We start from the raw sequence: 24925 nt of genomic DNA, 5'->3' as shown, positions 1-24925 counted from the left end.
TCACTCCTCATCTCATCTGCTCAATCAGATTCTAGACAAATGTTTGATTCAAAAAGGCATTTAGAATAACATGAAGCAAAATAAATCTTAAAATATTTTCTTTAAAACAATAAGAAGTAAGAAACGTTGCACTGCCTTGTGAGAAACATTTACTACAAAGTAACAGGTATGTGAGAATTCATAGAGAGAAATAAAACATGAAATAACAATAGGCCATGAAATAACTTCAAGAGGTGACGTTTGAGGTGAATTCAAACCTGATATGCATAGAGAACAAAGTGACTCCCTCAGAATTTCTCCATTACACACCCTCTATGACATCGCAGTTATTCTGATGCAAAGATTACCATTGGCAACCAGACACTGACACAAGTTTGCTGCCGTAGAAAATGACTGCATGTTACTAGTGAGCACTTAGCAGCACCTATGTGGTGATTAAAATAGGCCAGACGGGAAAAAAGTATTAATATTGTCTAATTGTCACTTGAATCTATGTTCTGTGCTGTACTACAACAATCTAACCTCAGCAACAACTCCTCAACTCCAACTCTCAATATGCACTCTTGTTACATTTGTTTGTTTATTATTGTTTTCTTGGCACTGTAATGGTGACAGGTGGTGTGGATATTGCTAACACTTGTTTGTAGCCTACCAATCTGAGCATGAAACACAGAGGTCCCCTCTGACTTTCCCCCATAAAATATGAATCAAATAATGTTTGACATTTAAGGCACAACCTGGGATTTGTTCTGCTGTCAATTCACAATATGCAGGCAAATATAGTTAAAATTAACCTCATCCCCAGGCTATTGCGCACAGCGCATGTACGACTGAAATCTGGCCTTAGTGGAAGTGAGTTTCCTGAGTAAAGTAGTTGTTATTATTTGATTTCAGCAAATCACACGGCTGCGAGGCGTAGCTCTGAATCAGAAACGTTTAGTGGGCGGTGGATGGATTGGGTGGGGTGGATTTTGGCACTGGGTGGATTTGCTGTGGGAGATGGTTGATGCATCATAAAGCAATGACTATGCACCGTACATTTTATACAGTTTTTTTATTGGCTTAATGAAGGCCAAGTCTGACACGTTGGTCCACCAGACCTTTCTTGCATTTGGGCAGAAGTCGACGACACTAGGTCAAAACGCACATCCTTTAGTGGGGTAAGGTCAGTATAGAATGAACTAGACAGGTACAATTCCTGTGGAAATTCACAAAGGAATTGCTTCATGAATGTGGTGGAGCATTTGAGTGTTCGGGCTCTATTCATTCTATCAAAAGGCTACGGTTGTTTTACTTAATTGTTTGTAAACAATGTGTTTTAAATGTTAAATACATTTAAAAATACCATTTCAATTTCATAGACTGTTAGCCCTTGCATCCAGAGCTCTATGAATTTGAGAGTGGTCACATTTCCATGTTTGTGGCAAGGATTTTGTCTGACAAAAAAATTAATCTAAAATGCAGCTTCGTTCCTTGATCAAAATCAAGAATTCAGTTCTCATAAAAGGTTACTCACCACCCTTGCAGATTCCAGATAGATTTCGAAAATGCAACTGTGTTTGTAATTTATAACACACTGATGTCACACACCCTCATTGTGACACTTTGTACATGAGCAGGGGTCAACTCTGCATTGACACTGCTCCCTTTCTCCTGGGATAATGATTATAATTGTTCTGTATACAGCATACAATAATATATTTATATATCATTAGGAACAGGAATAGATTCACCTTCTGGGTTATATCACTGGTAAATTGATTGCCTTAAAATATCAGCTCTAGTCTAAATCATGAAACATTTCATCCCACATAACCTATTAGGCTCTTCTCTTGGTGGAGTTGATTTATCCATAAACCCAGATATGCACTTACCATTCAAATTATTTGCCAAACAAATACGATCTGTAAATATTTTCATTTATTGCCGCATTCCACATCATAACAGTGTGCATAACATTCATTCATCAACAAATCCCAACATCGGAATTCCTTTTAAACTGATTAGCAATACTGTAACTGTCATCCATGAGATAAAGTACTGATACCTTGCAAATCACAGTAATGATTTCAGTATCATTCTTAAATAAAGACTTCTCATTCCGTTACAGTAATCTCCCTTCTCTGTTTTCTCTTCCCTTTTCATTCTTCTTTGGCTGGAATTAGAGAAATAAACAAAAGCAAAAAAGGAGCCCAAGATGTACTGTATGATCACTGTGAAAAGGCAGACCTCATTCACATCAGCATAGAAAAAGTCTAGACAGCCTGTCTCTTAAGATAGGGCTGCACAATTAATCGTATATTAATCACGATGTGGATATTGGCCTCCACAAATAATTGATTGTGGCCAGGGACGATTATTTTCATGAAAGAAAAAAAAAAGACGCTTGCTTGCTCTGGTGGGTTACATACAAGTTATTCATGTGTTAATTTATCAAACCAATCTCAGGTGTTTGTTTTGAGCTTGTGCTGTGTAAAACTATTTCCGTCTCTGCTTTACAACACGTTTACGACCTGTGACAGTAGTACACCCATAGTATATAATATCCATGAGTACTAAGGCAAAGACATGGTAGACAAAGTAAATGTCAGGAGCAAAAAGGGTTACATTTCTGTTGTGTGGAATTAGTTCAGATATCCGGCCAGTGACTAATCAGGAGGGACAAGTCGCGTCAGCGCCAAGCGGCAACACGACTAATCCCTTCAACCACCTGAAAAGTCATCATAAATCGGAACATGAATAATGTATGAAGGTATATGAAGTCAATATCCAACACATTCTCAAAGACATATTGATATTTCTTGCAAAAAAAAAAACTGCAGGTGTAATGTAACTGACCTCCTTGTTATGGATAAATCCTTTTTATTTGGTGCCATTCTTCTTTTCTTTTCTTTTTTAAATGTATTTAATTTATATGTAGCCTTAAGAAGATTGAATTAATGTGAAGAAAGTCCTCTTTTTGTGAGAGATTCTTACATTTGAGTTTTCTGTTGACTTACAAAGTGCAATAAAATGTTGTGTTCCCAAAAATTGATTAATAATCAAGATTAATAATCGTGATCACAATATTGAGCAAAAATAATCGTGCAGCCCTATCTGAAGAGGAAACTATTTAGACCAATCTTATATCAAACACATTCGTAATCAACCACAAGCCTGAACCCATGTTGCAAATAACACACTTGCAAAGAAACTAAAGGGTTTTTATGAAAAGTCATCCAATGTGATTGATTCTGTGTGCAAAACATTGTCATCAGCCCAGGATATAATTGATTCAGCCATGCTCTCTGTTCTATATACTGAGTGTATTGAGAGCTGGCACTAGAGTGACCGGTTCGGTGTGGTTTTGATTCTGATCGTGTGTTCCTTTGCTCTGGAGAACCTTCTGCCGATGTCTCTCCTCCTGCCTCTTCTTCTTCTCCAGGCGCTGCTGTTCTTTTCTCTGCTTGTTCGTTACCTGAGGCTGAGAGGAGGGGTTGAGAAATGGGGGTAAAGGTGGATAGATGGAATGAAGGGCACAAACACCTGTCCAGTATACTGCATCTTATGTAATGACCGGTCTCAGTGGGGAGCATACAATAGCCTGTGGCAGAAATTATATTGCATAAACAAGTAAAGGAGGTTACTGCAGACCATTGGTCTTACACAGAATATTTTCAAGCCAGTGTGTACACATGTTTTTGTTCCAGCCCTGCACTGTTAGTGGTGGGCTGGAACAAAGAAAATTATACACATCACCTGCTCCCAAGGAATTGAGTTTGAGAGCACTGCTTTTCAAACTATTGCTATGGACTTCACACCTACTTTGGACTTGTGTATGTTGCTGCCCTCCGGTGGTGGTTTGTGTTCCCTGCATTCTGTTTCTGCAGCTTCACAGGCAGAGCATGATCCTGGGGCAGACTGGCCGTTGCAAGCCTGGGCTGTCCGCTCAGCATCCACTAGCCACTCTGCATTGATGGTGGCAGCACTTAGCTGAAACAGATTCTCCTCTTCACCTGAAACATAAATGGCATACCGTGTACACATTTAGGTCACATGTTATTGGATACATTGTTCTCAAAGGTTTTTGTAGTCCCCTCTCTGAAAGATGGGTATCCCTGAAACAGACACTAACTGTCATTTGTATCTGAAACCTCTGTTTATTCAGAAGTGAGATTTGACTTCATACAAATGTAACTATAAAGGGACAATCTGGGATTGGAGTATGATTATTATTTTACTTTTAAATTCATTATATTTAGCTATTCATTATTGAATATTATAACTTATGAATGCCTCATGAGCTTAGTTCAATTGTCTAACCTTGTCAGAACCATTGTTTGTAAATAATGTAATTGGACAAACTTAATAGCTTAATTTTTGTTTTTAAATTATAATTTTGATTTCATGGATGGTCAGTCATTGCATCCATAGCTCCCTCTATGAATTTGAGAGTAGTTACATTTCTCCAGTCCCATCCCTCAGTTCCTTACCAAAAAAGCGGTGACCAATTTGTTTGCCCCAGATTGCCCCATTAATATGGAATGGCCCAAAACATCTACCAGGCACTGAGAACCAAAGTGTACTGAGAGAGTGGTCACTTACTTATGGGTCCCCTGTTCTTGAGGGAACTCAGGATCACGTTGTCCTCCTCAGAGGGGGTGGGCGAGGGGGCTTTCCTTCTGTCCCTCTGGCTGTCCCCAAACTCACGCTGCTGCCCTCTCGAGTTCTGCAGATTCTGTGGAGACCAGAGCTGATGGCTTAGCTGGCATGGTGCTTGCAACACAAACGTTATGGATTTGATTCCCACTTGTCCCAAATAAACAGAATATTAGGTGATATTGGCTATAAATTGAACTAATTATAATGTTGACAATAAATGAACAGGTTATCATTCCTACCTCTATGCGCAGCTGAGCGGGGTTCTCCGAGTTGTCACTGTTCGGTCGCACACTGTCGTAATGGTCTCCATAGCGATAGGCAATATGTAACTCTCTACAAACAAGCTTCTCTGAGCCATTTATCTGCATGAGGATGTAGAAGGATTTTGGGTGTCAGCCTTGATTTCAATGTGTATACCTATTTGCAGTTTAATGAGCCTGGTGGAAATCCTGAAGGAGTCACACCCTCACCATTTGTCAATTCCTTTGCGCTTGTAATGTAGCTAAGGAAATCGCACCCTGGCTATTCCTTTGCGATTATAATGTATCTCCCACCTTGTTCTTTGTTGGGAATGATGTTGCTTTGAAACTGTTACATGGGTTATTTTGTTGATACTCTATTCTCATTTTCTGTTAAAACAGCACAACATAATCATGAGCAGGTTATCACAGAGTTCACCATCAATGTCTAATGTTCACATGCGTTGTGAGACGTAGAGAGACTCATCAGCTTCAGCTATTGGCCTGAGCGTAAACTCCCCGCAAGCCGATTTATCTTAACTTGAGGGCATGGTGAAATAGCATTTTGGGTATTCCCAACAAAATCTAGGATCCGATATGATTGACTATCACACAGGTAATGAGCAAAGCATTGTCAATCATTATTAACCATGAAATGTATTTTAGAGTCAGAGAAAACATAATATTAAATTGTGTAAGTCGTTCATGTGACCCCTTGTGTTGGTAGCTCATGTTCATCATGCAGTGACATGTTTTTCCTTTCCAATGAGAAGTTAAATCTACTATTATTAGAATATACATCTTTGATTACATATGCTTTTAAGAAGGATTTGTTCCCTTTGCTTCCCTTTTGTATCTATTCTGATTACCTAATAGTATTTGAATTACTGTGAGCTGTTGTAAGGAGCCAATCTCATCAGACCATCCCAATCATCTTGATCTTATGTTCGTCCACTGATTGTGTGTGTACGTGATTTGCCTGTGTCGACATAGCTTGTTTGCAGAAAGTTGTTTCTTAGGGGGCGTCTGCTTGTCAAGGACAGTGCCTCCTCCCTGGGAAATGGGACATCTTCTGAGCAATCACAGTTCTAACGACACGCTGGACTGGAAGACTGATGCCGCTGACTGCTCACCTCAATCGTGGGGAGCAGTTCTCCCCCAAAATGTCTCTGTATCTGGGTTTCCGTTAACCGGGAATTACCGGTCTTTGTCCGGTAATTTTTTTGGAAGTCCGACAAATTGAAAAGTCGTCGGACATATTGTCCGGTGAAAATAATTCCCTTTGAATACAATTCGCTAAAGTTCACATTCTGATTCCTTCTATTTTAAAAAAGACGAATATATAGGCTATGTATTTCTTTTATTATGATATGATTTGACACCGGCATGATGATGACTCCTAATGTGGAGGCCGGCCTATGCGAAACAGCGCACAGGTGCCACATGGGATTGATGCCAGATGGGATTACAGTTTAACCAGTCTATTACCGCTTAAACACAGTAGCCCATTCGGCGGTAACCCATGCCTATCTGGCAACCCTGCCAACCCGTCCACCATAGTAATACGCAAACGTTGCAGCTCAAAGTGCACCATAGCGAGCGATGTAGGTGACCGGTCCGTTCAGGCGTTTAAAAATGCCCGAGCACGCTACATCCAGCATCTAGTAGATGCACTACACGAGCGATTCCCCGAAGATTCCCTAGATGTACTGAACAGCTTCGACATCCTTCTGAACCCCTCCCAATACCCACAGACGCAGGATGGTAAGTAGAAGCTAGCCTGTTTAATTAAGTTGGTTGCAAAATGCATAGTATAATTCTTAGGCCTATCCTTTTTGAATAACCTAAAATGCTTGTCTAAATTGCGAAATGTAGACTATGGCCGCCGCCCATCATAGGCTAATAATAATTATCATCATCATAATAACAATAATAATTATTAGGCTATAATAACAACAATGATGAAAACAACAGGATAACATTTAAACCTTCCTACTTTTCAGTTAATCTGGCTGTTGATGTCATTTTGTCATAAAAAAAAATAGGCCATCACTGATTCATTATCACTCATTCCGTCCCCTCAGCGCTTGAAGAATATGCTAAACCGGCCATCCAGACCATCATTGGTCATTTTGGCCAAGAAATGACCAGCGATGATGACTCAGCACCAGCCACAGCCCCGGTCATCGATGCCACAAACGTGCAACGAGATGCCATCGGTGTCATGACAGCGCTTCGTGGTTATGGGGGCTTGCGTTTCTCAACAGCCTGCGAAGTCCTCATCCGAGACTTCAGCGAAATTTACCCAGAGTGGGCCACACTGGCCAAGATAGCCTGCTTGATTCCCGTCTCCAGTCTCTCTGCAGAACCGAATTAAAACTGCGGACCGAAGTCGCCTTGGGGAGGGCAAGGTCACACGGCTAATGCGCATTGCAAGTTGCGGAGAGACACTTTGCAGTTTTGATTTCAAGTCCGCAGCTGCACGCTTCAATGCTGCCAAAAAGCGACGTAGGCCTAATAAGTAGCTGAATTATATGAGCAGCCATTGTTATTTTCAGAGTTTTTACTCTAGGCTATTTTATTTAAGGCTATCCCCTATCTATCTGAGAAAAGGCATAGGCGATAGGCCTAGGCTGTAACATCGAACGGAAATTAGCCTGTACATACGCATTGCAAGTTAATTTAAAGCCTATTTATTTTCAAAGAGTTTTATTCTATTTTATTTTATCTGATAAAAGGCATATGAACGGAAATTAGGCTAGCCGTGTCACGCCAGAAGCCTACATGCTTGCACTGTTACTGTTCAATAAAATGTTATACATCTAGACATTGTGGTATTTCTTTATATACGTATCCCAGACTGCCTATCAATTGTTTCTCAATAAACAGTTATGTTCTCCCCATTGTCATACTCCCGAGCTAAACGAAATGCCTTCCCAACCAGCGAGACCTGGTTATAGAAATGACGTTGTTTTATTGATTTTTAAAAAAAGGGTAAAACTGGAAAGAGAAAATAGAAAACTCACATTAATCCCAAACAATTTAACAAACTTCAGTTAACGTAATGTGGAGTCCGTTCATTGATCGATGCTGTCTGTTCAGTTCCCAGTGAGGCGCCCGTTCAGCGCTGGACCCGTTCAGCGCTGGATTTGACGCATGGCATAGCGCGCATGCGTCAAATCATGTTATATTATTATATAGCTCGCATCTAATCGTATCGGATGAGAAATAGACATTAAATGGCATATATAGGCCGCTACACAACAGTAATCACCGCGACAAACAGCTATATTAGATTTGGGGGGAAAAAAATATGATTTTGAATTTTTTTTTATTTTATTATATTTTAATATGATGACCGGAATATATCACGTTTGTCCGGTAAATCGAATTCTTCCCGGACACGATGTCCGACGGCAAATTTTTCTAACGGAAACCCTGCTCTGTATACTCGATGACTTTCGCCTCTATTGTATACATGGGGTGGACTGAAGAGGGAAAGTTTCCCCTCCACCGGAAGGGAAATGGCTGTGGGTTCTGTCTTGAGGTGTAAAAACTCTGATCAATTCAGTTTCAATAAGATGAATAATGGTTGGTTGTCTCCTTGTCAATAGCCCCTAGTATCAATACTGTGGTTTTTAGGATGATATAACAGCAGAGGTCAAGGACTAGTTCAGGCTCTCTTGTTCCTGGTTCCTGTAGTGAGGTTGTCATCGTGTTGTAAATATTAGAGTGCTTGCTCTCGCTCTCACTCTCTCTCACTTTCTCTAGATGTATAAGTATACATTATTATTAAAGCCTAATCTGTTTCATTCTATTTGACCTTTCTTGCACAGACTCAACAATTCTTTGCACATAGTGATAATTACACTGGAGTCAGATTATCCATATTAGATATATTTTGCTATCAAGAAAATATAGCCCAAAGTCAAATATAATTGTGGAAGTGAATTTTAGGTTGAATAGCCTAAGTGTAGCCTAAGAGTAGCCTAAGTGGATGCATCTTGTGCTATAAAAATACAAGTAATTATGATGATGATGATGATGATGATTATTATTATTATCTTAAAGTCAAATTGCACCCTTCTCACCATACAATGCACTATGTGTCTTTTTACAGCTACAGTAGAAGGAGTAGGGCGTCATTTGAGATTTCCCACTGGTTCCTACCTCCCACAGTGGCGTGTTGAGCTGATGAATAACCACTTTCAGCTGTTGACTGCGGGCAAATGCCACAATGGCATCATTGCCGGCAAAGGTGCCAGGTTTGGAGAGGTTGGACACTGAAAAGAAGAGAAACAACAACAGAAAGAAAGGTTAGTGACAAGACTTCATAAATGGATTCTGTTCTTTGTTTCAGTGTCCCTTATACTCTCCCTCAACACAGTATGATTCCTGTTTTCATCTTTTCTTTATTCGCATCCCCATTAGCTGCCAACTAAACAACCAATGGGCTTCCTCCATGCCTAATATCATACAATATAATTTGTATTATGTATGTGACTGGTTTTCTTACAGTGCTGTGAGAAGGGTACATCATCCTCCACAAAGGGCTCAAAGTCATGCCGGTGTGACATCATGTACTGCACAGTCTCCTGACGCAGCCGCAAGTGACCCCGAGAATGTCCCTCCAACTGGTCACCAAGAGCCCTAAATAGACAGTTGCTACATAGCGGACAAGCAGTATTATCCACACTATAAAAGTCCTCAGTAGTAAGTGAGTACATGATCCATTTAACAATTCTTGGTATAATTTTCATACAATTGTTGAAACAGAGGCACCTCCAATCTCAAATCAATTCATGGAGATCTGAGATGATTGGATATATGTAAGCATTACGGCGAGAAATTCCATCTCGCCTTTCAGAGCACAAGGATCCATACCAACCAGGCATTGGAGGCATTCTTTTTCAACCCTACTGGCCAACAGGTGTAAGTGCAGTTTGGAAATGAGTCAGGCTGATGAAGAAACCGTTATTATCTCCCTGTTACCCATTGTAAAGTCAAATTTCAAAACGGACTAATTACATTACGACAGCATATCTGTGCTCAAACACACCTCATACCTTTACAGATGTATTTCTTTTTAACGTATATAGCCCTAGATATTAACATTTACATTATTAGTTCTGCACAGGGGCAGTTCATGAGATAATTAACATTCTTCTTGTGCCTTGGTGACCCCCTCCCTTTTGCATTGGTGACCCCCTCCCTTTTGCATTGGTGACCCCCTCCCTTTTGCATTGGTGACCCCCTCCCTTTTGCAGCTACAGTCTCACTTCCAGCTCATACTCCTGACTCACAACCAATGCCACAGCAACGCATGACTTTGTCTAATAATAATAATAATAATAATAATAATACGTCTCTGATCCATACTGCTATAGTGCTGCCTATTCACTCCTCTAAGACAGTGCATAGGGTATAGATGCTAGAAGTTGATTTGAGATAGGGGCAAGAGACTGGCACCAGGTCTTGGGCCATTAGAGTGTAGACCAACCCCTGTAGCATCTCCTCACTGAAACATACCCATCTCCAGGCACCTCTCTCAACTTCAGCCCCAGCGCTTGGAGCTGGTTAGAGAAGCCGACAAACTCCTCTCCTTCGTCACCGTCCTGGGGGCGGTTCTTGCGATCTTTGGCCTGAGCCCGGCGCGCCGCTCGCTCATCCCGCTTGCGGTCCGCGTCACACTTCCTGTTGCCACGCACAGGCTTTCCTGTCTGCTTTCTGGACATGGCTGTTGACGACGGCCTAGCAGATGTGGATGCCTAGCATGTGGTACAGATGCAGACCTCTGTCACTCATGCATGGAGCTCATTCACTTCCACACCGGTGGACACTGGTAGAGAGGAGGGAATGAGTATGCATTAGAATGCTATTGGAACACAATCTAGTGTTGTTAGCCACAGCAACAATCACATTCACACACTCTATAATAATAAACAATAATGCATCATCAAGTAATAGCTGGTGTAACTCCAAATGGGTAGCATGGGGACCCTTGGATCATTTATTGGAATAGAACAACTAATCATGCAGAATAGATACAGTTATAGGCCTATTACTTAATTACAATACAATGATGTAAGTAAACAGCTTGCTGAATGACAGTAACAGCTGCCATGGTGTCATTCCCCCTGCCCTGGGGAGTTTGCTTACTGCTGCATTAACTAGCAAGTCAGCTTACAATACTGGCTGGCTAGCTAGTTGCAGTGACTACCATCCAATTGCATCTAACTGCCAGACAGTTAGCAACTAGGTTAGCTGACTAGTCGTCTAGCTTGCTGCCAGCTGGTGGTCGACGTGGTTGTGCAGCTAATTAGCTGCGTTAGCTAGCTAGCTCTTTAGCCCCTGCACTAGTGTTCCACCTTCTTTGTCGCTACATAAGGCTACGTACGGGTCTGGATCATGCTGTTTACATTCAATAGTTCATCTTCTTTACAGCACAAAGAATAGAGAAGGTAACGAGTTACTCACGCCACACGAGAGTGGTCCCAACGCACGCAGATCTCGGATATATGACTCTCTGTGTTTTTTTGTTTACAACTGAACTCCCGTTCGTCGACAACACTTCCGCCTTCGTCATACCAAGAATACGGAGTTTAAGGTGGAACACGTGTAGAGGCGTTCAACCTCCTAGGGTCTACCAAATGGATCTGTAACACGCTTAGCTAAAACCCCTGGCAGTAGCCATGTGTGTCATTTGTGTTATTTGATTTTAATCAAGCAAGAACAGGGTATTGTGAGAAAATTCAGCGGAAGTTGGTTTCAGTTGGGATTTAACTAGGAACCCTCTTTACCCAAGGCCAGCACTCACCACCGCCACTTAAGACTAAAACATTCACAAAACGTAATATTAGCCTATTGGCATCAAATATAAACAACAAACTTTCGAAATACTAATCAAAATGACTGTCAAGTGTATTCAGGAAAATCACTTCATCTTACGGTTCTGACCGCATTCTAACGTGCCGTTTGGATGCCTGGCTAGCAGCTAGCTAGCAATGGAAATACAGAAAGGCAACGGGCACCATTCTCACGTTAATCAAAAGTCGGATTCTAAACACTCAAGTCTACTCAAAACATATCTCTGATGTATTCTACATTAATATAATAACAGTACAGCGGCTTAGCTCTCATATTATGAGGAATTGTGCACTTTTTGAAGAAAGCATGACATTTCTACCATAGTTAGTACATACCATAAGGTTTGTTTTCAGATGTGGAGGGAAGTCAGATTTGACCCCAGAGGCCCGGAAGAGGTCAAATTCAAGATGGCGTACAACATCATTCAAACCAACAAATATAAACTCAACAATTAGAATGTATATTTTAGCTACATTAACCTTATTGTAACATGTAAATACTGATACTCACCCGAATATATATGTGTGTGTATCAGTAATATAGAATACTTGACAAATCTATCCCACGTTTTCAAACGAAAACACTGGTGCATCAACTGCCACAATGTAAAGTGCGTTCGTAAATTTGCTCTGAGAACGCCGGAGCGCACACTGGGTCAACGTCATAAAGGGACCAAGTCATTTGATTGGACAAGAGGCATTCCATGAGAGCTGATCAGATTCCAAAGCGATTTTACGAACGCAGCCAATGCAAACCGTAAATAGAGCATCTAGGTTGCTAGGCAACGAATATGTGTATTATAATATTGTGTGGGCATGATTCACGCACGTGCATGAGAACATTTCGCACTGTTATTTTGGAGACCCCCACAAAGCTCAGCTTATAACTCGAACCCTGACTATAACAGTTAAAAGTTAATTTGTGTGCTTTTCATGTTGTAACAAACCTGGAAAACACAGGATATTAGCACAGGAATGAAGACACAGGACTAGCTTCTCTTCCCAAGTTTGCTCTGAAGGCAGCGCGGGAGCGGCCTCTAGATGAAACTGGGCAGACTACCACCTGACCTACTAAATACAACGCCATTGGCTCCCCTCTTCAGTCCTGATCTAAATGTAACCCCTTACAGTTGGCTGTAGAAATAATTATTAGTTGGCAACTTTGCATTAAAATAAATGTTATAATTAATAGTTATAGTTATAATAACCATATTATTGGTTATTATTTTCGAGGGTACTACACAAGCACGACACATTGTCCCCGTCTCCATTTCCAGTGACATCGCACCTGACATAAATAATCATGTATGCTCGTCCATGAATTGTGCTTTCATCTAATGTTACGCTAATACGGGAATCAAGTGATTTGACATGAGAAATGAATTTGTTTTTCATCTCTTGTGCAATGTGCTCTACAATCTGGGCACATGAATGATCGGATCGGTGAGTAGGACCGACTGTATAATCAGGGGTGCACATAACTGGTGCGCCAGTGCGCATGCGTCGCCAAAATGCAGGCTGCGCGGAAGATCAGCGGCATGAACGCGCTCTTGCGCACCAACAGCTGGGAGCGCTGGGAGAGGAATTTACTTCCTCAAAATCCACCTGCTGACTGCTGACTGCTGCATCACTGCAAGCCCCGTAACGCCATCACAACGACCACGGCGACTCCCCTCACGAAAACATTCGGAAAGTATCGTAACTTGTACTTTCATTCCGCCTATCGCGTATCGCACGGTTATCACGCCGACACGTGACAATTCGGTCCCGAACGACTCGTCGCTAAAAGGAAAAACAACACCAAGGAACTTCACGTTTCTTTTCTCTGAAGCTTTCAAACGTTCAGACGTTTGTTTTACAGCTTGATTATCGCACCTAGACCCCTGACCCAGGGAATATGGTTGGGAATTCTATTAGAAAAAAAGAAGACTTTGTTGCACAATCAAAATAATGAGCTATTTAAAGTGATAGCCTACAACATCCTCTACCATGGTTGAAATTGAGGACAGTGATAACTTACAGCAGTCAAGAGAGCAGTGATGATGATGATTAAGCTTGTAGCATAAATAAATGCTTAGGCTGTAACTTTTTGTTGAAAAGTTGATTTCAGTGTTTACAGAACAGAGCAGTGCTTAAAGAGATGTCAGTTGATTTCATTGTGTTTAAAGAACAGACATTCAGTTAGTGCTTAAAGAGATGTCAGTTGATTTCATTGTGTTTAAAGGAGTCTGACAGACTTTCATGCTTAAAGAGCAGTCATTTGATTTTGCATTTGTTTCTTTTGTTTTGCACACAATCATTTGTTCGTTCATCTTTATTTATGAATAAATGTCGTTTTGCTAATATAAGTTATCCATGTATCCCTTTTTTATCCATCCTGTGGGACGGGTCGTGACTCGCGAGCTCGGGGAGCACCAAGCAGCATCCCTAGGTGCTCCTCTGAGCACTGGCCCCAAAAAGTTATGTGCACCCCTGTGTATAATCCTTTCTTTAGCCACAGTATAGGCTGCCCTGAACGAACTAGCTGTCTCCTTATACATACTGGAGGGGAGTTCTGCTACTTTCTTCGGAAGCACTTGCTTTTGTTTGAGCTCTGCTATTTCAACAGTTAGGTGTCAAAGCAGGGCAGCTGAATTCAAGTTTGGTTTCTTGGATGAAATCCCGAAACTTTCCAGTCTTGTCGCCTCGGTCGGCAGCAGTGGCCTTTTTTGGGGCGGCATGATAGCTAGCTACTGAATGTTTTCTTCTCAATAATCGTGTTTTCACGTTCGCAAGCTCTCAACGATCATATTCTGCTGTTGCACAATATTCTACTGCGCCCCATAGTGTCTTGGTGGTAAATTGCAGGCAGTCAAAGGCATACTGTCATTCACAGGAGATTAATGGTGCGCATAGTTCTTTTGGAAAACGTGTTTATTTTAGAATATTTATCATATAAATAAATATAAATAATACTAATTACATTGACATTTTTGATCAAATAATGGTTGTGGTAATGTATTATTAGCGACCCCCACAGATGTATGATTTGACTGCTTTCATGGGAGCTCAGACCTTCCTTATGGGAGCTCAGCTCCCATTGGCTCCCACATAACTCGAACACTGCTATTACTTACTAAGAAGCCTATTGTTCAGTATCATTCAAGTTGGTTGTGATCAAGTTGAGGTCATATTGGTTGTGAGCCTATAATAAGTTTGCATGTCTACTGTTAAGTGACTAAGAGAGAAGAAAACTCTTGGTTGGCAAGTGGCAGTCAACAGTCATCATGTCAACAAGCTCTGAATCATAGTCATGTTGGAAATCTGTAGTTTCAGTGTGTGACTCAGGATAAGGTGGGAGGGTGACTTATTTTTTTATGGGAAAAAGACTGCCCTTATCATCACACTCCTTTCTCCTCTCCTCCTCTCTCCTCCTCTCCCCTTAAAAATCTGTTTCGTTTTCACCAACTCTTTCTTATGACACAATGCAGTTGGAGAGAATTATGTGGGGGAGGAGTAGGTTGAGGAGCAAAGAGAGTGTTTGCTGTGTAAAACACCAGCAGACATGAAATAAAAAATTGCCTCAGGACCTAAAAATGCACCAGCAGGCATGGAAGGGAAAATGAGAATGCTAAATAACTAAATGTGATTTTTTTTAAGTGAAATACCTCCCAAATTTTAGAGATCAGTATTATGTGTGTATGATGCTACGTATGTTACAAGGTTGCGTGTGTTTATGTATGCACTGGGTATATATTGCACAGTTATATAGGCCTACAGAGGTCTCATCTTGCCATTAACTCAAAACTATGTGATGATCTAGAAAAACAGGTCACCATGATGCCCCTTTGACTGTGTGTGTGTGTGTGTGTGTGTGTGTGTGTGTGTGTGTGTGTGTGTGTGTGTGTGTGTGTGTGTGTGTGTGTGTGTGTGTGTGCATGCGTGCGTGCGTGCTCACCTCAACAGTGCACGACTGAAGAAGACAGAGGTACATATATTGGATAAACAGATACTAGCCTACATGACAAAGACAAACATTATTGGACTGAATCTATTTTGAAATATGATAAATATGTTGTAGCCATGATAACACAGCATGGTAAATCTATATCATATACTTACATCTTATCTTTCACGAAAGTGCCCTGACTGAGAGAGAGAGACAGCCATTGGCTGTTGTAGATTTGCCATAGCCAATTGCAATCGGGGCCACTCTCCAAGGTCCTGAACTGGTGGCGGCCTCGCTGCTACCCCGACACTTGGTCAAATGGTCAAATACTGCTTTGATTTGATCAATTAATAATCTCTGAAGATATATTGTGTTCCGGTTTACCAGAATCCAATGTGTTTGATTGTCATTTGAAGGGCTAGAGATTTGGGATAGCCATCTTGTGACATTCCTCGGGTTGTGTTTCACATTTAAGTCTGAATGAACGGAGCTCTTCGTGAGAAGTGAATGGGAATGTATTTCAGGACTGTCTTGATAGGGAGGAGTGGAAAGACACCCTCAAGATCGGCCTCCTCTAATGTCGTCTGTAATAGGCCTACCAACAGAATGGTCTATAGGTCGGTAAAGCTCAACAGCTTGTGGAACCGAATGACGTACAGTATCAGCTTATATGAAAAAGCTAAATTGGCAGCACTCTAGGAATACAGCCCAGCGAAATGGCGCAGAATCCGAAAATGAACTGCAACGTCGAGAGAGGGGGAGAGGGAGAGGGATGGAGAGAGAAGGGGAGGGTGGGGGCGAGGTTGATCTGTAAAGCGAGTACCGCCTCTGGAGGAAAGGTATGCAGGTTAAACCATTGCGAATATTCTGGAATTATTTGCTCGATTGGCTTTAAATGCTTCCCAGAGTCAAGTGCAATAGAGAGGCACATATTCTCAGTTTTTTCTCTCCATACCTCCTTTCCCCCCCCCCCCCCACACACACACACACACACACACACACACACACATACACACACGCGCACGCACACACGCACACACGCACACACACACGCACACACACACACACACACACACACATACACGCGCACGCACACACGCACACACGCACACACACACGCACACACACACACACACACACACACGCACGCGCTCGCGCAAAGGGATGGTGGTGGACGCTCCTGGCTGCGATGGCTAAGACAAGATGGGATAATCATGCGTGTCTGGCTCCGGGCGTTGATGCAGTTGCTGCCTGATCTCAACTGGACTGAGGGAAGGGTGGGTCGAGTTCCGACTGGCTACATATCTCGATTCGGCTTGACATCGATGTTATCGAGCCATTTATAGGCTATGTACCAAGAGGACAGAGATTGATATAAGACGTCGCAATTATATGGAAAATCTAAACGATTCAGGCTAGAGTAATTGAATGTTCCATCGATGGAGGGTCCTATTTATCCATAACTCGTTTAACTAATTGATACAAGACGGGAATAACCTGCTGTCTTGGAAGAAGGGGGGCTATAACTCAGGGACATCCCTGTGCAAAGACTGGCTCACCCTTTTCGCTGAGATTTTTTGAATGGGATCGCTCTGTACCGGAAAAGATCATCGTTGCATTAGTAATCAGGATAGGACACCCTCTCCACCAGCACCTTATTTCCGCTGAGCCCGGCGCAGCGACCGCTGGACTGAACGCGAAACTCCACGACCCGGTCCGCACCATAGAATCGACGCATCGCTGGATGGGGAGAGGACTGTGAACACCGTGAGTGCTTGTGTCAATAGGGGACGGAGGTAGACCGGTCCAGCTCAGCCTCTGTGCGCCGTTTAATTTCACTCCAATCTGGCGAGTTTAGAAGGACGGAGAGTCAGGTGCAGCAAAGGCGCCCCAATGAGCATCTCCTCCCGGGACAGAGCGCCTAGAGCCCGGCCGGAGCGTTTGCACTGCCGCGGGTAGAGGAGGCTTGAGAACGGCGGCGAGTTTGGAAGTTTTGATGCATATGATCACAACCACCATGATTTTTATGATTCTTGGTGCTTCAGTTGTAATGGTAAGATTTAAGATTTTTTACTGCACTCCTGCATGTCCTTTCTTGTGATACAACCAAGGCTATATTTGTCAACTTATGGATACATGTAGATATTAAAACTAGAGCATATTTTGGCTAAGGAAACTAAAAATGACCATAAGACTTGTGGAAGTATAGCCTATAGACTACCCACAGTTATGGTTTTAAATAAATAATCCAAAAACATTTTGGACCGAGCGACTTTTTCCTACAAATAGGCTAGTCGTAACCTGTTCTAAGATAGATTTTTTTGGTATGCATGTATTTGTCTGTATTCTCTGAAATGGACTGTCATGCCATGTCATAACGGTGCTGTGTTGGAAATAGTGCTTGTCATGTCCCAGTTGACTCGAATGGTTCTTTGCAGGCGATAGCCTGTTTAATGGACATGAACGCACTACTGGATCGCTTTCACAACTACATCTTACCGCATCTACGAGGAGAGGACCGCGTCTGTCATTGCAACTGTGGAAGGTAAAAACAATATCATACAGGCCTAGTGATGCGTTTGGAAATGTATGGGCTACATCTGAAATCTAAGGGAAGCGGAGGACTGTTATTTCCCCCGTCATATCTCTACGGGCCTCTCGAATGATTTCTCTCGCTGAAGCGTTTTTATAAGCCTCCAAATCGAACCTGCTCCATGCGTAATCTTTTGCAATATTGGCTAATTGACGTCGACAGTGATTTTTATCTGTGGTAGGCTTTGCGTGTGTCTAGCGGTAGCTTGTTTACGACGCAGGTTTTTTACGGTGTTTTCAGGTTACACTGTGATTTCGCCTTTACTGCATAAGAAGGTGTGTTAGAGCCATGCATATGTTATGAATTATGAGGGTAAATGTGATCATTTTGAACGAAGGCAGCTCACAATTGAGAGTCAAGTGCCTTACATTTTTTATATTTGCATAGCCTAATAAATAGCAATGGATGTATAAGAGAGGACACAATTGAGTAATATTGAGTCTATTATGGAATAGCCTATTGTAATTGATTGCTCATAACCCACTTATTTTGAATGGGCCTAATGGAAATGGGATTTTACCATGGCTAAAATCTACCTGAGACCTAAGTGTTAACCTAGGCCTGTTTGATTTGTAGGCTATAGTCCCTCTTATTTCGCCTTGGTAGCTCAGATGCTTGAATTAAAGGAAACACATTTAACCTTAAATGAAGTGAGAATCAAGATTTTCACATGATTCCAATCTGGATATATGGACTTGAAACAGACAGGCCACTGAAACAGACAGGCCAAGTTGATCATCATTACTTTTCAAATCAGTGTTTTAGTCAATTAAATTCACAATGGAATTTTGCTAGTCTGAATGAACCCAATACATTCACTGCAAAGAGGAAAATCTGGTTTGAGTATTTGCTCGGTTGTGAAAGCGTTGCAGTTACATTGTAGCAGGCTTTGGCTCTATCTATCCTTTCTACCACTATAAATATAGTATTTGTCTTCTGTGTTGAGTGGCCAGGCTCAACCTGAGGTCTAGAAATGGGTCATCAGGCATCACTGAAATTAGGATTGTCATCGAAGTATAATCTTGCACAAGATTGGGAAACTCTTGAGACAGGACAAGTTATCATCCTATTTAGAAGACATTCATAGGAGAAGCTGCCATGAATTGTCGGGACATACTTTATTCATGTCTATAGAGTTGTGACTGCGTTGTGACAACATCGTGTCAATCTATAATGACAGCATTTTCCCCTGTCAGTCAATATTAAATGCTTGATATTCACAATGTTTGCTCAAATATTAATATAATTGAATTAAATATCTAAATCCTTGTCAGTTACTTATCCTTTTTACTCTTGGACTTTTACACTTGTAGGCCTACATGTAGATACAGTATATAGTATCTCCGAATCTACTGTAGTCATACGCTAGCCTCAAATCACTGCAAGTCTGTTTCAGGTTCGCATTTTGACCCAGTGTCTTTTAGTGACTTGGAATTTCGCTTCAATAAGACTCGCCCATTTTACACAAGTTTACCCTCTTAGCATAAACATGTAATGGAATAGACAAATGAAACTGAGACTACCTGAGTTTGAACACTGTGGCTGCATTAAGCGAGCTCCCTTTAGTACATGAGGTGTTGAGGCAGTGCACACCTAATCAGGCTTGAGGACACTCCACTGTCATTTCATTTGGTGCCAGAGATTGGTGACTAGTCAGACGGCTGCCTCTGAGAATCTCTGGCCATGTCTATGAGTGGTGCTGTTACTTTATAGGAGCATATTTGGTGGGTTGAAATGCTGGTGTCCCATTCTTCTTTTGGGGGGCAGTTCTGGTGTTATTTAGACTCAAGTCAACAAAAGTCAAAGCCCACCCTACCATGGACCATCAAGCTTTTCTCAGTCAACCCAGAGTAAAACAGCTTCAATACATTTCCATATTCGTACAGCAGACTAAGCACAATGGTTGGATTAAGGCCTGCAGTACCATGGTGGTGTTAATTATTCTTTATCACTGTCATATCTGGTGTGTGTTACATTATTGGCTTGTGATGAGTAACCTTACCTAAGACCTGAACACTTGTCTTAGCCCCCAAAGCTTAGTAGGTTAAGTAATTTTTGTGGCATGTGGAAGAAGGTTTAAGTCAGTTATCTGGTGACAAATGTGGGGCGGGTCTCTGTGGAGGAGCGGGAGGAACCATGCATGGCTGGTGAGTAACCTTTCCTGAGACCTCCCCAAGTTTGAATAGCTTAGTGGGCTGAGGCATGTTATAGCAAATGGGGGACCTTGATTTGAATACTGTCCGTCACATACGCTAAGTAATTAATTATAAATATTTGAGTAGGAGTATGTGTTCTATTCAGATTGATGGTACACATTTGTATAGGAAAGTAAGGCAATTCTTAGGGCCTGTTTGCCAGACAAAGATTAGTCCTATAGACTTAATTACACTTTCATCTTTGTTGAGGATGCTTTTTAGTCTAGGGCTAGGTTTAATCTGTGTCTGGGAAATGAGCCCATGGTATACAATAGGCTATATTGTATGAATAGTTAATCATGTACTCTGTTCCATATTTTCCTAATTTATACCAACCTTCATCATTCCAACCTTTTACACGATTTCCCCACCTATCCTCCCATAATTTCCCCTCCCTTACCCAGTCTCCTTTCTGCCCCCTCGCTCCACCTTCTAACCCTCTACTTGGACTTTTTCAGGCATCATGTCCACTACGTGATCCCGTACGACGGGGACCATTCTCTGGTGGACTCGTCAGAGAACTACTTTGTGAGCGACAGCGTGACCAAGCAGGAGATGGACCTGATGCTGGGGCTGCTATTGGGCTTCTGTATCAGCTGGCTCCTGCTGTGGCTGGACGGAGTGCTACACTGTGCTGTGAGGGCATGGAGGGCCAGTCGCTATTATGGTGAGTGTACCTTCTTTCTCTATTATGGTGAGTGTACCTTCTTCCTCTGTGACATGAATGACATTGGTGACATGGTCTGGTGAAAGGGGTAACAAGTCGGCAGCCGATTTAATGTTTGGACTTGGACACGCTAGTCGCTAGTCAACTAACACAGCGTGTTTTGTGAGCCTGCTAACAATGTAAAATAGTGTTATAATTAACTAGGTAGCAGTGGGGATTACTCACTGAATCCATTGCATTGCAGTATTTTGGCTTGACTAGCGAGTGTGTGTTGTGATTTTCAACAACGTCTAAATGTATTTCCGTGTTTCAAAATAAAAGTCTGAACATTTTGATTGGTTGCCGACTTGTTTCCCCTTTCACCAGACCGTGCAATATTTTTGTCTTTGTGCACCAACGTTTGTCCTTTACTACAAAGTCAGAAGTTCACTCTTAAGTTAGAGTGAACCAAAGGCAAATAACCTTAATATAAAACATTCAAAGGGGCTATGCTAGAGGGACTGATTTGGAAATGTCACGTTGTCCATAATGTTGACATTACATGTGTAGAGTTAAACTTTGTATTTTGTATTTATTTCGGTTATTTAAATTACTATGTAATAACAAAGTCAGTAATAAATGACTATGTAACAAATTGGTTAGTAGAGTTGTTAAAGTGTTACTACGCAAGTATTAGGTATTAGAGCAACAAGTGTTCATATTCATTTCATTCTCAGCATCACAAAGACAGTCATTGAGGTGTGCATACTAATAACTGTTGTTATTAGAATAGGAACACCGTCAATACGTCACTCACTGTTCCCCTAGCTTTCATGGGGTGAGATGGGGGTGGGCCTACTGTCACCAATTTAACGTTGAATGAAAACCATTTTAATTCCAATTTTCCTGGGTTGGTGGCCCAGTCCACCTTACTAGTGGTTATGGGAGACATCGTTGATCTTTTGCAAACATTAAGACAGAAGGTCCTCAGATGAACATGCACAGAGATGTCCAAAGAATACAAAAAGGGAGCTAGATAGTGTGTCAAAGAGAAAATATGTCTTAGTTAACAGGATATGCATTATACTGTATTTGTGTTGGTGTGTGATTGGGAAACATTATTATCATCTTTGTTTGTGTATACTTACAGAGCTGAAAAGTAAGAACAAGTAATCACAAGTGGATTACTCTGAAGCCATAGAGAGGGGTAGCTACCTTTGTAAGAGATAGGAAGTGTGAAACTATGTACTAAATATCGTAAGATCCGATCTCGTGCTTCTAGTATGATTCAGTGAGACACAGATTCCCTGCAGCAAAGAAAACATTTGTCTGTACATTGGAAAGACATGTTGGTACATTGATCAACAGTCTTGAGTCTTGCCAGTGTGAAAGTGTCAGAAGACTTACTTTGCATTCACCTTATTCAATCATTTGTCTTCATATAGTTTATGCGTTGGAGTATTCCAACAGTGTCAGTTTTATATTGTACAGCTCTCAATGTCATAATAGGCCTATATTTTAACTGGCCTGGATCCTGTAGATATACTAAAGTAGGCGCTGTGACCTGGATATTTGAACTGCCACACTGATGCTCTATAAAATATATTCTACAGGATGGCATGTTCAGTATCTAAAAATGTTAGATACTGAACATGCCAGCCTGTAGATTATCTTGGTATGTGTCTAGAGTAAATGTAAGATATGACAAATTAATCTTAAACTTTTGATTCATATTCAATTCTTACACAAACATGGGGCAAAAAAGAAAACCCTACAATTTTGCATCCTAAATATACTGAAGCCATATCCTTCAGAAGCCTTTAGTGTTTGTTGTATTTCTAAGTTGATGCTAAGTGAGATTGGGACAGGAAACACTTGAATCAGAAATCACACAAATGATCAGATCTTATGATTCCAGTCGGATTAGGTAAGAAATGACTGCTTTAGGATTGCAGCATCAAGACAATATATTTTCTCAAATACATCAGAAATACATCCATTTCATCAACATAAAATACATAAAGACTTATGTAGATCACCTCTAGCTTTAGAGAAATGGCTGTACGCTTAAAAAAATAAATAGTGCTGGAATCCTAGTGTATGGAGGGAATGCCCCTCCACTGGTGTGTTTAGCTGTGACGTTGATGGCGGGTCAGACTCGTTTAGCCTCCCTGAGATGGGGAGTGAAGGTGAGGCTGACGGAGCGGCAAGGAGGAGGGTGGGAGGCTGGAGATACCGTCACATCCCCACCCCCACACACACATACACACACACACACACAGACACGCTCGCACGCACACACACACACACACACACACACACACACACACACACACACACCCAAACACACACACACACACACACACACACAAACACACACAGACACACACACACACACACACACACACTTGCGCTCTCTCTTTCTCCTCAGGAGCTATAAATAGAGTGAGAGAGAGCAGCTGGAATGGCGGGCAAGAGAGGAACATGCACGCTCACACACACACACACACACACATCATTGAGGTGCACATTGATTCCCTTTACCCCCCTTTTCTTCCATCTATAGCCTCACCATTTAGTTATTGAATCCAACCCTCTATCTTCTTTATACTCTATCTATCTCCTTTATATTTGGCATAGCCACCCCCCCCCCAGCCCCCTTTGTAAACTACCTTTTCATTTCTGCCCTTACCCCACTTCCTGCATTGCATTACCATTTTAATTTTTCTCCTGATTCCATCTCCATCTCTCCATCCTTTTATTCAAATGAGAGGAACCTGTCTCGTTCTTTCGTTTCCTTTGGATACCCTTCAGAATAGTCCTTGTGGATTGCATACCCATTCACAGCTATAAATAACTCCCTCTATCTCCTCCCTCCGACTCCCCCACTACCCACTGCCTGTCTCCCCCCCCTTCCCCCAACCTCTAGCAGGGCCATTTGCTAGTGGGTGTGCTGTCTGGGGCTCTCCCTCCTCTCTCCAGTCTCAACGGGCATCGCTTCACCGGCTAAGCTTGACATGGACAAATCCCCTCACTTCCATTTCTACACATTGGAGCTCACACTCATATGCTTGAGAATGAACATCTAGTCTGCTTGAAAAATAAATCCCAGACTATTTAAAAAGGTCACAATTAAAAATGATGTAGCAGCATTCTATAAGATATACATACTCAGTAGCATAGAAATTATGTAAAATTATATATATTTGGCAAAAATATATTGTTATATTATTTGTAATTTACTTTCAAGCATGGACAAGAGGTATTAGGGTGTTTACTCTGGTATGGTGACAAATACTTGGATAGTTTAGAAATGTTTCAAATAACAAATGACCTTGGGCATTAGCTTTCATGAACCCCACAAATTCTCTCTCTAATTATCTTCATCACACAACATGTTGACTCCTCTCTTTTCTTCGCTCCTCTGACAAGCCTGCTCCTTTTCTTCTCATTCCCCAGATACTCCCTCCTGGTCATGGCTCCCCCAGTTCTGCAACCTTCGAGACCTGCGCCGACGCGCCCAGCTGAGACAGCTGGAGGACTCCAGTGGCAACATGGTCCACATCAAGCAGAAGCTGTACCACAACGGCCACCCCAGCCCCCGCCACCTCTGACTCTGAAACAAGAACCCCCACCCCCCCAAACTGCCCCATGGCCAACTGCTGCCTCAGAGACCCTCGAAAACGGCCCTTCCACTGTTCATAACCCCCCTCTAATTCCACGAAACTTTCTTATGACGACCTGACGCAAGTCAGCATCAACAAATCCAAATTCAAGCCGAGGAAGAAGATACTAGTTGCCACTGAAATCTTGTCTG

General features: G+C 41.8%; 2 protein-coding genes across 2 annotated transcripts; one reads left to right on the top strand and one right to left on the bottom strand.

Annotated features, from left to right (window-relative positions):
- Positions 1–1931: 1931 nt before the first annotated feature.
- On the bottom strand, positions 1932–11418 carry otud3 (OTU deubiquitinase 3). The gene is made up of 8 exons (XM_080533573.1): positions 11358–11418; positions 10410–10719; positions 9397–9545; positions 9051–9163; positions 4881–5003; positions 4585–4717; positions 3805–3995; positions 1932–3463 (listed from the first exon to the last, which is right to left on the bottom strand). The coding sequence occupies exons 2-8, from the start codon at positions 10613–10615 to the stop codon at positions 3293–3295; spliced, it is 1086 nt and encodes a 361-aa protein (XP_080389699.1). The 5' UTR covers positions 10616–10719; positions 11358–11418; the 3' UTR covers positions 1932–3292.
- Positions 11419–17670: 6252 nt separating this feature from the next.
- Positions 17671–24722, top strand: tmem240a (transmembrane protein 240a; the record flags this gene model as incomplete). Its single annotated transcript, XM_080533747.1, has 4 exons — positions 17671–17727; positions 18113–18219; positions 20921–21129; positions 24568–24722. 4 exons carry the CDS (start codon positions 17671–17673, stop codon positions 24720–24722), a joined length of 528 nt encoding a protein of 175 aa, XP_080389873.1.
- Positions 24723–24925: the final 203 nt, after the last annotated feature.

The sequence above is a fragment of the Nansenia antarctica genome (genome assembly GCF_963989245.1).
Source record: "Nansenia antarctica genome assembly, chromosome: 6".
NCBI classification, from domain to species: Eukaryota; Metazoa; Chordata; class Actinopteri; order Argentiniformes; family Microstomatidae; genus Nansenia; species Nansenia antarctica.
The sequence above is the reverse complement of the archived record's forward strand: the minus strand, read 5'-3'. Positions and strand labels throughout refer to the sequence as shown.

Bases quoted from the DNA above. Each gene is read 5' to 3' on its own strand.
- otud3 (XM_080533573.1), bottom strand. From the start codon at position 10,615: ATGTCCAGAAAGCAGACAGGAAAGCCTGTGCGTGGCAACAGGAAGTGT. The intron at 9,546-10,409 runs GTATGTTTCAGT...TCCGCTATGTAG, and splicing joins AGAGAGGTGCCTGGAGATGG to CAACTGTCTATTTAGGGCTC. The intron at 5,004-9,050 runs GTAGGAACCAGT...ATCCTCATGCAG, and splicing joins TCAACACGCCACTGTGGGAG to ATAAATGGCTCAGAGAAGCT.